The 13,416-nt window shown below is 34.3% G+C and overlaps 1 protein-coding gene across 1 annotated transcript; it reads right to left on the bottom strand.

The window, feature by feature from the left end:
- Window positions 1–6,887: 6,887 nt before the first annotated feature.
- On the bottom strand, window positions 6,888–10,147 carry LOC112017091 (disease resistance protein RPM1). Its single transcript, XM_024049560.2, has one exon. It carries the CDS (start codon window positions 9,904–9,906, stop codon window positions 7,078–7,080), a length of 2,829 nt encoding a protein of 942 aa, XP_023905328.1. The 5' UTR covers window positions 9,907–10,147; the 3' UTR covers window positions 6,888–7,077.
- Between the last annotated feature and the right edge of the window lie 3,269 nt (window positions 10,148–13,416).

Raw genomic sequence — 13,416 nt, 5'->3', positions numbered from 1 at the left:
TTTTCCTTAGCTAAAGCAATTGTGATGGATGTGTGGAGTGGATGGTTTTTTTTTTTTAGTCCTTGAGTATTTTGGGTTGTTTCAAATGAGTAATGGCTCCTCTTAGACTCTAAAATTTTTGGTTTGTTGATTTTTCTATCTATAACTTGATTCTTCTTTACATAATAAAGTTTGGAATTTTTGTTAAGTATATTTTTTCTTCAAGAAAATGAATAGAAATCTACCTTCATGCTCATGCTCATGTTAATGTTCATATTTGTAAACCTAAATCATATTTAAGCCCCTAATTTTAAAAAGAAAGAGGAAAAAAAAAAAAAAAAAAAACACCCCGTACGGGTTTCGGTGTCTTGATGGTAGTGGGTGGCCTAATAACAAAGGCGGTGACCCCTTAGATTCATCTTTCTCTCTCTTTCAAATGTTTTGTCAGTCTTATGTTTTTATTTTGGTAATATATAGTGAAAAATGCGTTTTATATAACAATCCATAACATTTTTGTGTCTCTTTATCTTTTTTCAAGGCCTTATCTAGTTAGTTATTATTATTAGTCCTTATTATTATTTTTCTTTTTTTAAAATACTAAAATGGTGGATGTACTAAAAGACATGAAGAATAGAGAAAGTGTGGTTAAGTTTAGTAAATTAATGAGACATTAATAAGCTAAAGTAAAATAAGTTAATATAAACTTTTGGATAACAGTAATGTAAGTTAGCACAAAAATCAATAGAATAAAATTCTATATGATGCATGAAACAATTACAATGCCATGATGCATGTACTAATGCAGTGAGCGATTAAGTTCAATTGAGATTAAATTGACAAAATTGGTTTGAGCATAGAGTTTCTAACAAAAACCCAAAAATTTGAAATCTCTTGTTGAATTTTTAAACAAATTGATGAATTGAGCATCACATAACACAACTCACAGAGTATAATGCTTAATTTCATCAATACAACAAGCCAATTTCATCAAATTCAACTCAATTCACAAAAGCCCAATTTGGATCAAGAACAAACCCTTTTTTTTTAAAAAAAAAACCTGATTCGCGACATTCGATTGATCGAAAAATACAATCGATCGATCGAATGAAACAGTCATTTTTAAACAAATTAAAGCACTTTTTCGATCGATTGAAAATCAGAATAGATCGATCGAACTAGGCAGAGGCTCACAAAATTTTTGAGAAAAAACACAGTTTGAAAAACACAAACCTAATTTTGAAAACAACTCCTCAAAGCATTAAACAACGAAAGCAAAATGCATGAGTATGAGATGGAATGCTTTTTCAAAAACCCAAATTTTAAACCCAATTTTCTCAAAACAAATTTCAATCATTCTCCCATTGAAATTTTCTTAAGCAACAATATGTTCTGCACAAATCTCAAGATATTTTCAAAATTTTCAAACTTGAAACATATTTTGCATCAAAATCAAGGAACTTTTAATCTTGGATGGCCACACAACAAAATTACATACAATATAATGTACCAAGTTAGCAAAGAGTAACTTGTGTAGTGTGTGCAACTAGCAAAAGCTTGAGATACATGTGAGGTGATATGTGAATAGTAATTAATCATAAAGTCTACACAATTCATCACATAGAATTTAAAAGAGACTATCACCTAAAGAGTTACATCCTATAACTCCCACATCTCCTAGAACAAAAGCTTGCAATCATGTAAGTTTCTTGTATTTTTGCCTCTTATTTGTATGAGATGGCATTCAGCCTAATAGTACACACCGGTTTGAATTAAGTGAATTGGCATTAAGCTTAATAGTACACACCAGTTTTAAATTTATTTGAGGCTACACCTTATGTTCTTTTGTGCATGTGCTACACTTTCTCGAGCACAGAATCTTATGATATGCACTAAGGTGTTCATGATTGGCTAGTGAACAGTGGTGAGATGGTTATTTATGCCTTTCTCAAAAGATTCACATAAACTGCAAAATATGAGCAACAAAGACTTAGAGAGATTTCCTTCACATAAACTTAGGGTTTTTAGGTAGAGATTATTTCAACATCTTGATGATCAACAAGGTTGCTACTATTGGAGATTAAAAGAAAAGCAAGCGGGGAGCTTGTAGCTGATTGAGGAATTCAAGAAAGAAGTAGTCCGTGGATTCGGAGCCTGCGCGTGGTCGTATCAGGAAGTTTACTGGGTGGTAGCATTAGGAAGTCGAGCGGGAGCTTGTAGTCCTTCTGTAAGAACTTCAATTCTTTCATAGTGAATTCTGTTATGCCTTGAGGATCGGTGGGTCAAATCCTCCCCAGGTTTTACCGAGTGGTTTCCTGGTGATCATATCTTGTGTTATTTTTTATTCCGCTGCTTTATATCTTGATATGATTATTTGATTGCTTTAACCTAGAATTGCATAATTTGACTAAGTAACAACTTGGCTAATTAATCTAGGCTACGCAATCTGGTTGTTTAAGGGGTCTAAATTCCTAACAAGTAAAAACACTTAATGAAAGAGGTAAAAAAAAAAAAAAAAAATTGCACAATGCAAAATTAGAGTGCCACTTGGCAGGATCTCATGCACTTCCGCATATGGTCTCTGCTTTATATATATATTGATTCTAAAGGAAAATTTTAGCTCCAACAAGTGTAGATGTGTAAGAGGTTTGTGTTCTAAATCTTATATTCCACTTTTCCTGAACCACTTTATACTACACAATAAAAGTTTGACACATGGAATTGACACTTATTTAATTAAATTTACCTTTTTTTTTTTTTTTTTCATTTCTTATTTTAGTTGCTCAAAATAAATATTAATAAAACAAAACACCTAACACATCCCATTGCTGATCCTCCACTGTATACACTGGGATTTGTTCTTGATGTTGTGAAATTGCTGTAGGTACTAAAAACTATAGGTTGATTTGTTGGCAAGTCATGTTTTTTAAGCATGAAAAATCTATGATGGAAAATTTTTATGTTCCTACAATAAATGTTTTGGAGAGAAAATTGTTAGCCCCCTCATCCTATTGGGACCCCCCTATTTATACAAATGAAAAAGGGTCCAATATTCCTAAGTGTGACTTAGTTAAATGGAATTTTTGTGCAATTGTGCCTACATTTCTTTTAAAAATTTAATTATAATTTTAAACTCTAATTTGGTGATTTTTATACGATTTTTGTGGTTTGATTTTGATTTAGTAAAGACATATTAGCCAAAAGAAACGAAGGTATAGCTATTAATAAGATCTATACTTTCAGATTAGCAATTACCGATGGCCAACGCTGCATTGTCATTTGTGGTTATGGAATGAATAAGCGGTATGTTATTTAGGCAACTAATTGAGGCAAAGCAATTAACCATATTAAAAGGGATTATCAACTTTTTCTTTCTCCTTTGCCATTTGTGGTATGTATATGCCTCTTTCACATATGCTCAAATTCTATATTTATTGAATGAGATATATACTCACCATGTGTCATATTATCCAAAGAAGCAAAGTAGCCCCAAAAGAAAATCTCCCATTTATGGCCAAATCCTAGGATAATTAAGTCTGCTATTCTGCCCCTGATCAGTCCTACATTTTTAGACTTTTGTTAATTAATACCTCCCTAAACACCACTATAAAAGGTAAGCACACCAGCCCACAAAACAAACCCCTCAGAAATTTATGATTCTCTTGCCACTTTGCTTATACTTTAGTTCTCCCCAAGCTCATAAATCATTCTGTTTAGCACACACTCACTTAACCTTAGAAATTCCTTTTCTTTTTCTGCATATTCTAAACCCATAAATGCTTCCTAATCAATCATAGACAACCCTTTACCCATTAAAGACTTAGTTTCAGCATTAACTCCATCATACCATCACAAGCTTAAATACCCACTCACTAAAAATAGCCTACACTAGCCCATTCATACCCCCACATATATATTTCATAAGAATCTTAGTTCAACATCTGCTGCACTAAGTTGTAATCTCTTTCTCTCCCTTCATTCCATCATATTTTTTTTCCCTCTCTTACTTGTAATTATGAAGCCTTTAATCATTGTTTATTGTTATTATGATGAAAGCCATTATATCTTGGATACTATGGAAGTGTTCCCTCATGTTGACTTGACAATAATAAAGAAATTATATGATTTTTTATCATCTAAACATATTTATTAACTAATCAGACGTTACCACTAGAGGTCTGATATATTCATTGCTAGACCATTTTTTCTCTTGTGTACTTGTTATAATGGGCCTACTTTTATATTAACCGACTATGGAGGAAATGCATAATTTTTACTATGCAAATACATTTATCAATTTTCCAGGCATCTACCGCTAGACATTTCTCTTGTTTACCGCTAAACTATTATTTAAGCACTTATTGTGGTGGACCATCCTTTGCGCTAGCTTATCTTTGCAGGAGGCATAGTTGTCAAAACGTGAATCGTATCGCGAATCGATTCTTAATTTTTTTGTATCTGTATCGTAAGATACACAAACACTTAATAAAATTTATAAAAAAAATTATAAATATACTTATATAAAGGGTATATTCATTATAAATTTTGAATATATTCAACTAATGACTAATTTATTCATCACTTATGTAATAATATTTAACAAGCTAACTAAATAAATTAAACTAGCATGTGTTCATAACATACACATTCAAATTACTTAAATTCAAAAGTGGCAATATATTACAAATGACCCAAAAATAATAATTTATTTTCATCATATTCATCAAATTGCCTAATCAACCCCATCTAAGTCAACGCTATCATCATATTTAGAATTTTGCAAATTTATTTCTTCATTAAAATTTCCTTCATCGTCATTCATCATTAACACTTACTATCTCTTCTTGTTCTTTTTATTTTAATAATTTAAAAAAAAAATGTTTTTGGCATTCTAGTTTCTTGGACTTATAACAATAACAATAAAAATAAAATAAATTTTAAAATATTAAACTGAAAGGTAAGTGTGTACTGTGTAGTCCAATTGTAGGAGAGAGGAGAAAAAAAAAAAACTTATGTTAGATTCAAATAAGAGTAGAAATTTTAACCAAAAATCTCATTTTAAAGCATTTGTCTATGTATTGTACGATATGTACAATTTTACGATACGATACGATTTATACGATACACATACTGTATCGTACGATTCATGAACACTTATAATACGCTGATAGATACGGAACTTTTTACACACGATACGATACGTATCGTACGATACATATCATGTATCGTACAATACTGACAACTATGGCAGGAGGTATTTTTGGGGCCTTATTATGATATTTGTTGGATGCAACTTGTACCTTGAACAAAATGGGCTTTTCACACTTCACTGATATCCTTTGAACCATATTCCAAGCCCAAAGTCGAGACTCAATCTTGACTTCCCAAACATCATGTGGGCAACAAATAAAAAATTGCCCCCAACATTGAGTAAGTTGGAATTTATTGATTAACCTTTTGATTTGGAAGAGTATTTTAATTTTTGGAAGATTTGTGGTGAGAAAAATTATGGCTTGCATTTAATAAATTGAACAGTGAAGTAGAGGAATGGTGGGAAGACATTTAAATATATAGAAATCGTCGAGGCAAGCATCCAATTCGCTCTTGGCAATGAATGAAAAATTTGTTAGCTGATTTATGGTTCTACGTGATTATTATGATTTACTAGATTATACAAGTGTTAATTATAAATTTGTATATTCATATGAAAGAGAATATGTTTAAAACATGAAAGACTAGCCACAAAACTAAAATTATCACATCCAAGTTCATGTGCCAAGAAAAGAAAAGGGTTTGAGGGTTGACAAGATGCAGCCAATTTCTAAAGAAAATATAGAAGTTTATGAGGAAGTTCATGAAGATTTCATTATAGAAAAAGATCATGAAATTGAGATTGTGGAGGAGATTAAAGATGATCCTATTATAGAGAAAGATCTTGAAGTTGAGATGGTAGAGACCCTCAAGTTGATTTTCCACTCAAGTTTCTTTTATACTGGTGGAGACATCAAACCAAAGTTTATTGATTTTGTTGGGATTGAAAGATTTGATTCAATCATCAACTCTTATTCAATGAATTTTGTCAATTGCACGAAGATTGAAGAAAAAGAATTTCAAATTACTCAATTGGTGACTTTCAAGTTTGGCAAGAAGACAGAGAATATGAAGTGTTCAAAGTATTTATTCTCTCAGCGTAGAAGATTTCATATCTCAAATATTAACTTGGGGACGAGTTGTTTTCAAGTTGAGAGGTTTGATGTAGGACAAAATCTACAATTTAATTTTTATAATTTCATTAATTTCGGTATTTTTATGTAATTATCGTTATTTTAGGTTTAGGTTATTATTTCCTTGTTTTTAGGTGTTTTTAATACTTTTTAGGTCAAATTTGGTTCCTATTATGGTTAAGTATTAATTAAGATTTGTTTTAGAATCTATTTTCTTGTCTATCATGTTTTATGAAGCATTTTAATAGGCCTCCTGGTCTGTAAAATTTTTGGAACAATTTAGATTCAGTTTAATAAAATTACGAGCTTTTTCTCAATTTTCAGGTGGATTCTAGACTATTATCCTTGTATTCAAGGACCCTCATGGATTTGATGTTATTTTTCAGAAGCAAACGTGTTTTGGCTTTTGCTGCTTTCCGCCCACATCAGAATTTGAAGAGAAATTTTGTCCTTTATATTTATATCTGCGATTTTTAAAGTTTATAAGCAAAATGCTTTTCGCTAGATTATTTGGCAGAACATGCTAGTTTGTTGTAAGTTGAAAAACAAATAGTGAGATCGATTGATCCGTCATATAACTACTTTAAAACTGGAAGAATTTCTTAGAAAATTTAAAATTTAGAGATTTTCTTTTTTTTATTATTTAAAATTATGATTGCAACTTCAATAATTGTTGTTGCAAACAAGAAGTTGAACCAGCAACATTTATTGATAGAATTCTCAGAACTAGTCCCTAGGACAGGGGTTCATGATACATTACAATTAGTCAAGAAGGAAAACATCGAGCAGAAGCTCGTTCATGATAATTAGGCCAAGTCAACCGAGTAATATGTAATACAACATAATAAAATGCCCAAAGCACAGCAAGCAGAAATTACTATTTCCAATAAGGAGGAAGTTCAAGGCTTCTTGTGGGTGCTGAGGTTGAACCCTCTCCCTCTATTGATGTGTATAATGAGAAGACATCCCAACCGCCATCTTTCCAATAGGTAGAGTTAATTTCGGGAACATGTTTAACCTTCCAATAGTCCCCACCATCGATGTCTGGACGTATTGTCATGATTAACTCATTAGGCATGTCGTACAACTCCAGCGATTTCAGCTTGCTTAGGTGTTCGATACCTGATGGTAGGCTGTGCAACAATTTGCAGCGCTGGAGGATTAACTTTTCAAGGAAAGGCATTGCTCCCTTCTCAACTATTACCATCTTCAGTCCATCCAATTTATCAAGGCTTAAAACCTTAAGCCTCTGAAATCCACCAGCATTAAAATGCAACGTCTCTCCCTCATAAACCTGTAGAAATTCAAGATGTACCAGATTGGGTAAATCTTGAAGAAATTCAAGTGGATCATCCCTTAACTGACTCCACTTTAAGGATATCTTGGCCAGACAATGAAGAGAAGACATCCAGTGCGGTAACTTCTCCAAACGTCCTGACAAGAATAGCCGCTGAAGAAATGGTGGATGGCAAGATAGGCTTTCAAGATCGAGGACCTCGTTCTCTTCTATCGAAGCTATAGACAAAGCACGGAGCCTTTTTAGCATTTTAATGGAAGTGCACAGAGCAATCCCATGTTCTCTTCTGAACTTTACAATGCCTAGCCTCCGCAGTTGATCCAGCTTTCCAAGTTCTCTCAATATAACATTGCTGTTATGATCAGCATCTATATGGCAGAGCTTTTGCAAGGAATGGAGACATCCTATTTGTGCCATGGCCTTGAAGCCATTTCTGGAATTTATTTGTGCGTAAGATTGTATTTCATACCGATACACCAGTAAGTGGCGAAGTTTCTGAAGCTTCAAGATCTCAACAGGCAATGCAGTGATGCATGTGTGTTTAAGATCCAATGTCTCTAGGTATCGAAGATTCCCAATTGCGTGTGGAATTATTTTTATCATTGTGCTCCTCAAGCTTAGATATTTCAAAAGGAACAACTTGATGATCTCATTTGGAAATACCTCTAGAGGTGCACCTTGCAAATCTAAGACATTAAGAAGCTTAAAATCAATGGGAAATGAAAGGGATTTTAAAGACTCAGACAGTGAATCTACCCTCCAAAATATGTGCAAAGAACGAAGATGAGAGATGCTCTGGCTTTGTAGTACATCTGGCATGGTTTTATGTATTGACAAACGACGAACTTTTTCAGGCCACTCTGTATTTTGTCCCCGAGCTATTGTTACAAAGTTTTGTTCTCTTACCTTGGAACTGATTATTTCACGTAGCAGGTCATGGACACGGCATGTTTTGATCCTCCCTTCACTAGTTATTCCAGCCACTTGGATCAGGCTTCTGTTCAAGAGCTCGTAGAGGTAGCCTTCTGCAACTTCTTCCAAAGTCATGTTATCTTTTGTTCTCACAAATCCTTCCGCTATCCATAATCGTATCAGCCTCATTTGGTCAATGACATGATTTTTAGGAAAGATGCTAAAATACAGAAAACAAGACTTGAGATAGTACGGTAAATCATTATAACTGAGTGATAATATCTTTTCCATACTATTGAGTCTAGCATTTTCCTTAAGTTCATCACCAAGACTACGTCGAATCATATCCCATTCATCTACACTGCCCTTAGTTGCCAAAACGCCACTAATTGCCACAATTGCAAGTGGCAATCCTTCACATCTTTGGAGGATTCTTTCTGTGAGATTCTTGAAATGAGGGGGGTAAGAGTTTTCTCCAAAAGTCTTCCTACAAAATAAAGTCCGAGACTCTTCAAGAGGTAAAGGGTTCAAAGAATAGACGTTACCATGGAACTCCTTGCAAGAGGCAGAGGCTACGTCTTTATTGCGTGTTGTTAGCATTACTCGGCTGCTATTGCTGTTTGGAAATGCATATTTGACTGCATCCCACTCTTCTATACCCCACAAGTCATCTAATACAATTAGGTACCTTTTAGTCTTATGCTGCAAAAAGCTGTTGATTTTTGTTCTTAGCTGATCGTTGGTCATGCTGTCCAGTTCTTGAGGAACTGGTTTCCTCTTCACCCGGTAGAGTTGCTGAAGCATGTGTTTTAGTAGCTCTTCCATCTTAAAAGATTGAGAAACAGTTATCCAAGCACGGTATTTGAATTGTAGCTTCACTTGTGCATCATCATAGACTTTCTTTACCAAGGTGGTCTTGCCCAGCCCCCCCATTCCAACCACGGAAACCACTTCCCGTCCAGTATCATCCTGGATTAGCCAGCTGACCAACTGTTTTTTGGGATTTTCGATGCCCACTAGATCAGCTTCTTCTATCAGAAGGGCATTCTGTCGATGGTCATCCCATGTCTTAGCAGAAATCTTGGCATCGATAGTTTTGCTCTGGAATCTCTCGTGTCCATCTGAGATACTTTGGATTCTGGAATTGATGCGTTGTATTTCTCCAGCCATCTGATGGCGAGCTATAAAATTCTTTATTGTGGGAAGTTTTCTTGTAAGAAAAGCATGGGATTCATGGTCAGGATGATGCGTGAGAAGCCTGAATTCATCAAGAGCATCTTCAATATCATAAGCCACATCTCTTAGTTGCTTAATCCACACGTCAAGTCCAGGACTCCTGTCTTCCATTTCATCTGCGGCTTTTAGTAGGGCGTTGATGTGCTCCAGTTTGTCTTTGATCCACACAGCTTCTTCCTTCACCCCCCTCAACTGTTGCACCTCTTCTTGAATTAAGGTGGTCAACTTGTCCATTACAAAATTTACCACAATGTCAGCCATTGTGAGTGTTACTCCAAAGAAACAAGGATTACTTTTTTCTTTGGTTGAAAACAAGGCTGAATGGAAATGATCTTTCTGTGAGTTTTGAGTACCTGTTCTTACTCCAAAAATCAAGACTGGCCTTTTCTTTCTCAAACAAGGCTAATTGGATATGAAATTTCTATCTGATTTTTTTTTCCTTTGGTGGAAAATAAGGCTAATTGGAGATGAGGTTTCTTTCTGAATGTTGAGCTGCAGTTCTTATATAGTATAACTATTCAATCATATAGTTGCGTCTTTGTATCGACCTCCTATCCTCAGAAGATGTATCCCCCGACTGGTCCGTAGCCAATATTGTTAGTAATGTTTTAAGCTTCATGACTAGTTTTTCAGCTTGTCTTTTTCATTGGGTTAAGAGAGAATGTAATGTAGTTGCCCACGTAACTGCAAAACTTTCACTCAATGCCAAAAAAGATTAATGTTTCAATAAAGACAACTTTCCAGGAGCTCTAATCTCCGCTTGTTAGGATGTTTGTCTATCTTGTGTACTCTTTGCTTTTTTATTAATGAACATTGCAGATTATCAAAAAAAAAAAAAAAAAAAAAGATTGCCAAGAGGCCAACTGGATCAGATTGTAACAGGAGAAACATTCAAGTTGCCCAAATAGATTTTTACTCCTATATTTTTTTCCCCTATAGATAAACTGCTCAATGTTTATTTAACTTGAGCTCCAGGCTACTTGAAAAAACTCATAAAGAATATTATGTTATCTTGGGGTACATAGGTTTTAATGAAATTACCTGACAACTTACTTATTTTATTTTATGTTTCCTTGGTGAATTGCCATGCACACCTTCTTTCCAACTACTTGCAAACAAGTCAACTTTGGCAAATATCTTCTAGTATTTATTTTGATTTATAAAGTCTTGAGACCATCATAGTAGCCAAATTAAAGGCAGAAAGTACAAGGGCTAAGCGCAAAAATTTACCATTTGGCAATAAATTTTATCATTATGCGAGGAAAGTCTCCAATGATCATCCAATCATATCATTATCAACCTTCTTGCCAAGAATTGTAGCCGTATGATAAATCATGACTTTATCAACTCTTCTCAATCACTAACAAATTCATTACGCATGTATTATGAAACTTCATAGTGCCTTCATATTCAAGAATGATTTGGAGTTCTCATGTTGCACACTCGAAGACAAACCGTAGTGGAATATCCCATGGCATCAACTAGAAAAACTTCAACATGTTATTGTATATATCACTCTTACTTTGTGTACATGGATTTAGTAAACAAGACCATTAGTCGTGTACTTGCGTATCCTCTCACATCTAATGATTTGGAGTTCTCATGTTGCACACGCAAATACAAACTGTAATGGAATATCCCATGGCACCAACTAGAAAAACTTGAACATGTTATTGTATATATCACTGTGACATTGTGTGCACGGAAGTAGTAAACAAGACCATTAGTCGTGTTCTTGCGTATCCTCTTAGGATTCGTCTTGAAGCCTACATTAGTCAATTCTTTGGCAAATGATAGGTACAAAACTGCTTTTACCACTCCTTTTGGACATTATGATTGGAATGTTATGCCTTTCGGTCTTAAGAATGCCCCTAGTGAGTTCCAAAACATTATGAATGATATTTTCAACTCCTTTAGCCACTTCACCATTGTTTATATTGATGATGTTCTTGTTTACTCCAATTCCATTGATGAACACTGGAAACATTTGTATTCGTTTCTAGACACTATTAAAAGAAATGGTCTTGTTGTCTCTGCTAAGAAAATCAAACTGTTTCAAACAAAAGTTCGTTTCCTTAGCTATGACATCTCCGAAGGACAAATTCGTCCTATTGATAGAGCCATTCAATTTGCTGATAAATTTCCTAATGTTATCAGTGATAAAACTCAGCTCCAAAGATTTCTTGGGTCATTAAATTATGTTGCTGATTTCTACAAAGATATGAGAAAACAATGTAAACCTCTCTTTGATCGGTTAAAGAGCAATCCTTCACCTTGGTCTGATGTCCATACCTCTATTGTTAAACAAATCAAGTCTCATGTTAAGACACTGCCATGTCTTGGTATTCCAACTGTTGACGCTTTCAAAATTGTTGAAACCGATGCCTCTGATATTGGTTATGGTGGTATTTTAAAACAAAGAGTTTCTCCAGAGTCACCTAAACAAATTGTCCGTTTCTATTTTGGAATCTGGAATAATACACAGTTAAATTACAGTACTATTAAAAAGGAGATTTTATCTATAGTACTATGTATTTCAAAATTTTAAAGTGATTTGTTAAACTAAAGATTTTTGCCTTGTATTGATTGCAAAAGTGCTAAATATGTTATTGAGAAAGATGTTGAAAATATTGCTTCAAAACATATTTTTGCTAGATGGTAAGCTATTTTAAGTGTTTTTGATTTTGATATTGAATGTATTAAAGGATCTCAAAATTTCATCCCTGATTTCCTTACCCGTGAATTTCTGCAGTGTCCCAATGGCAAGTAGAAGGTCTAAAGACAAGACACCTGCCACTCCTAATCCAACTGTTAAAACAGAACCTGTTTCCTCTTTGGACATTGTTAACCGTTTCACCCCACTATGTACTATCCCTAAGCCCAATTACTCCTCTGTTCTTGCCTCATGTTATGATCCTTATGCTATTACCCCTGTTAACCGACCTATTAAGACTGTTTTCCCAAAAAGCTCCAACATCCCTCAATACATCAAGAAACAATATTTTCAAAACATGTTTTATATTGAACCCAACAAAGCCTCAATTTCTGATCCTCTCAAACTTGCTAAAAGCTATTTTCCTCCAAGATTTCACTGGATCCCTAAGCATAAAGATAAGAATTTAAACTATTATTCTGATCTCTTGCGTAATGAGAAATCTATCATTATTAACACCATTTCTGACAAAATTGATACCTCCAAAATTATTTACCACAGTGTTTACATTGTCAATGTTATAACTGAAGAAAAATGGGGTCCTTCCCCCAGTATTACCAGAACAATGTCCTCCTCTCCCATCCCCTATCATACTTTGATTACATCAATGCTTGGTCAAGATTTATGCTTCACCAGAATGAAAACATGTCTCATTCCTGGTTTGTTAACTTTGATAAAAATTTCAACATGGCCCTCTTGATGAAATATTTCCTGAACCATTACTTAATGCTTTTGAGTGTTTCAAGAAATTTTATAAGGTTGATGCTCATGGTGCTAAGTTCCCTCCTTTGCTTCACTTTGATAAACGCTTCAAGATACCTTGGATATTAAAATGGCAGTATGAAAAAGATGGTGATATTCTCTCTAGACATTGGTATGTGAAATGGTGGGGTAAATACCCTCGTGCTCAGAAAATTATTGCTACAATCTCCAGAGATTCTTCATCCCCGGCTGTTCTCCCCATTGCTAAGGATTGTTCACATCATTAGCTAAACCTAGAAAAGTGAGTTCTCCTTTGGATGAAATCCGCAAGGACCCTGAAGCTCTCAATGCTCTCA

The sequence above is a fragment of the Quercus suber genome, unplaced genomic scaffold (genome assembly GCF_002906115.3).
Source record: "Quercus suber isolate HL8 unplaced genomic scaffold, Cork oak 2.0 scaffold_3A:, whole genome shotgun sequence".
Lineage (NCBI taxonomy): Eukaryota > Viridiplantae > Streptophyta > Magnoliopsida > Fagales > Fagaceae > Quercus > Quercus suber.
The sequence above is the reverse complement of the archived record's forward strand: the minus strand, read 5'-3'. Positions and strand labels throughout refer to the sequence as shown.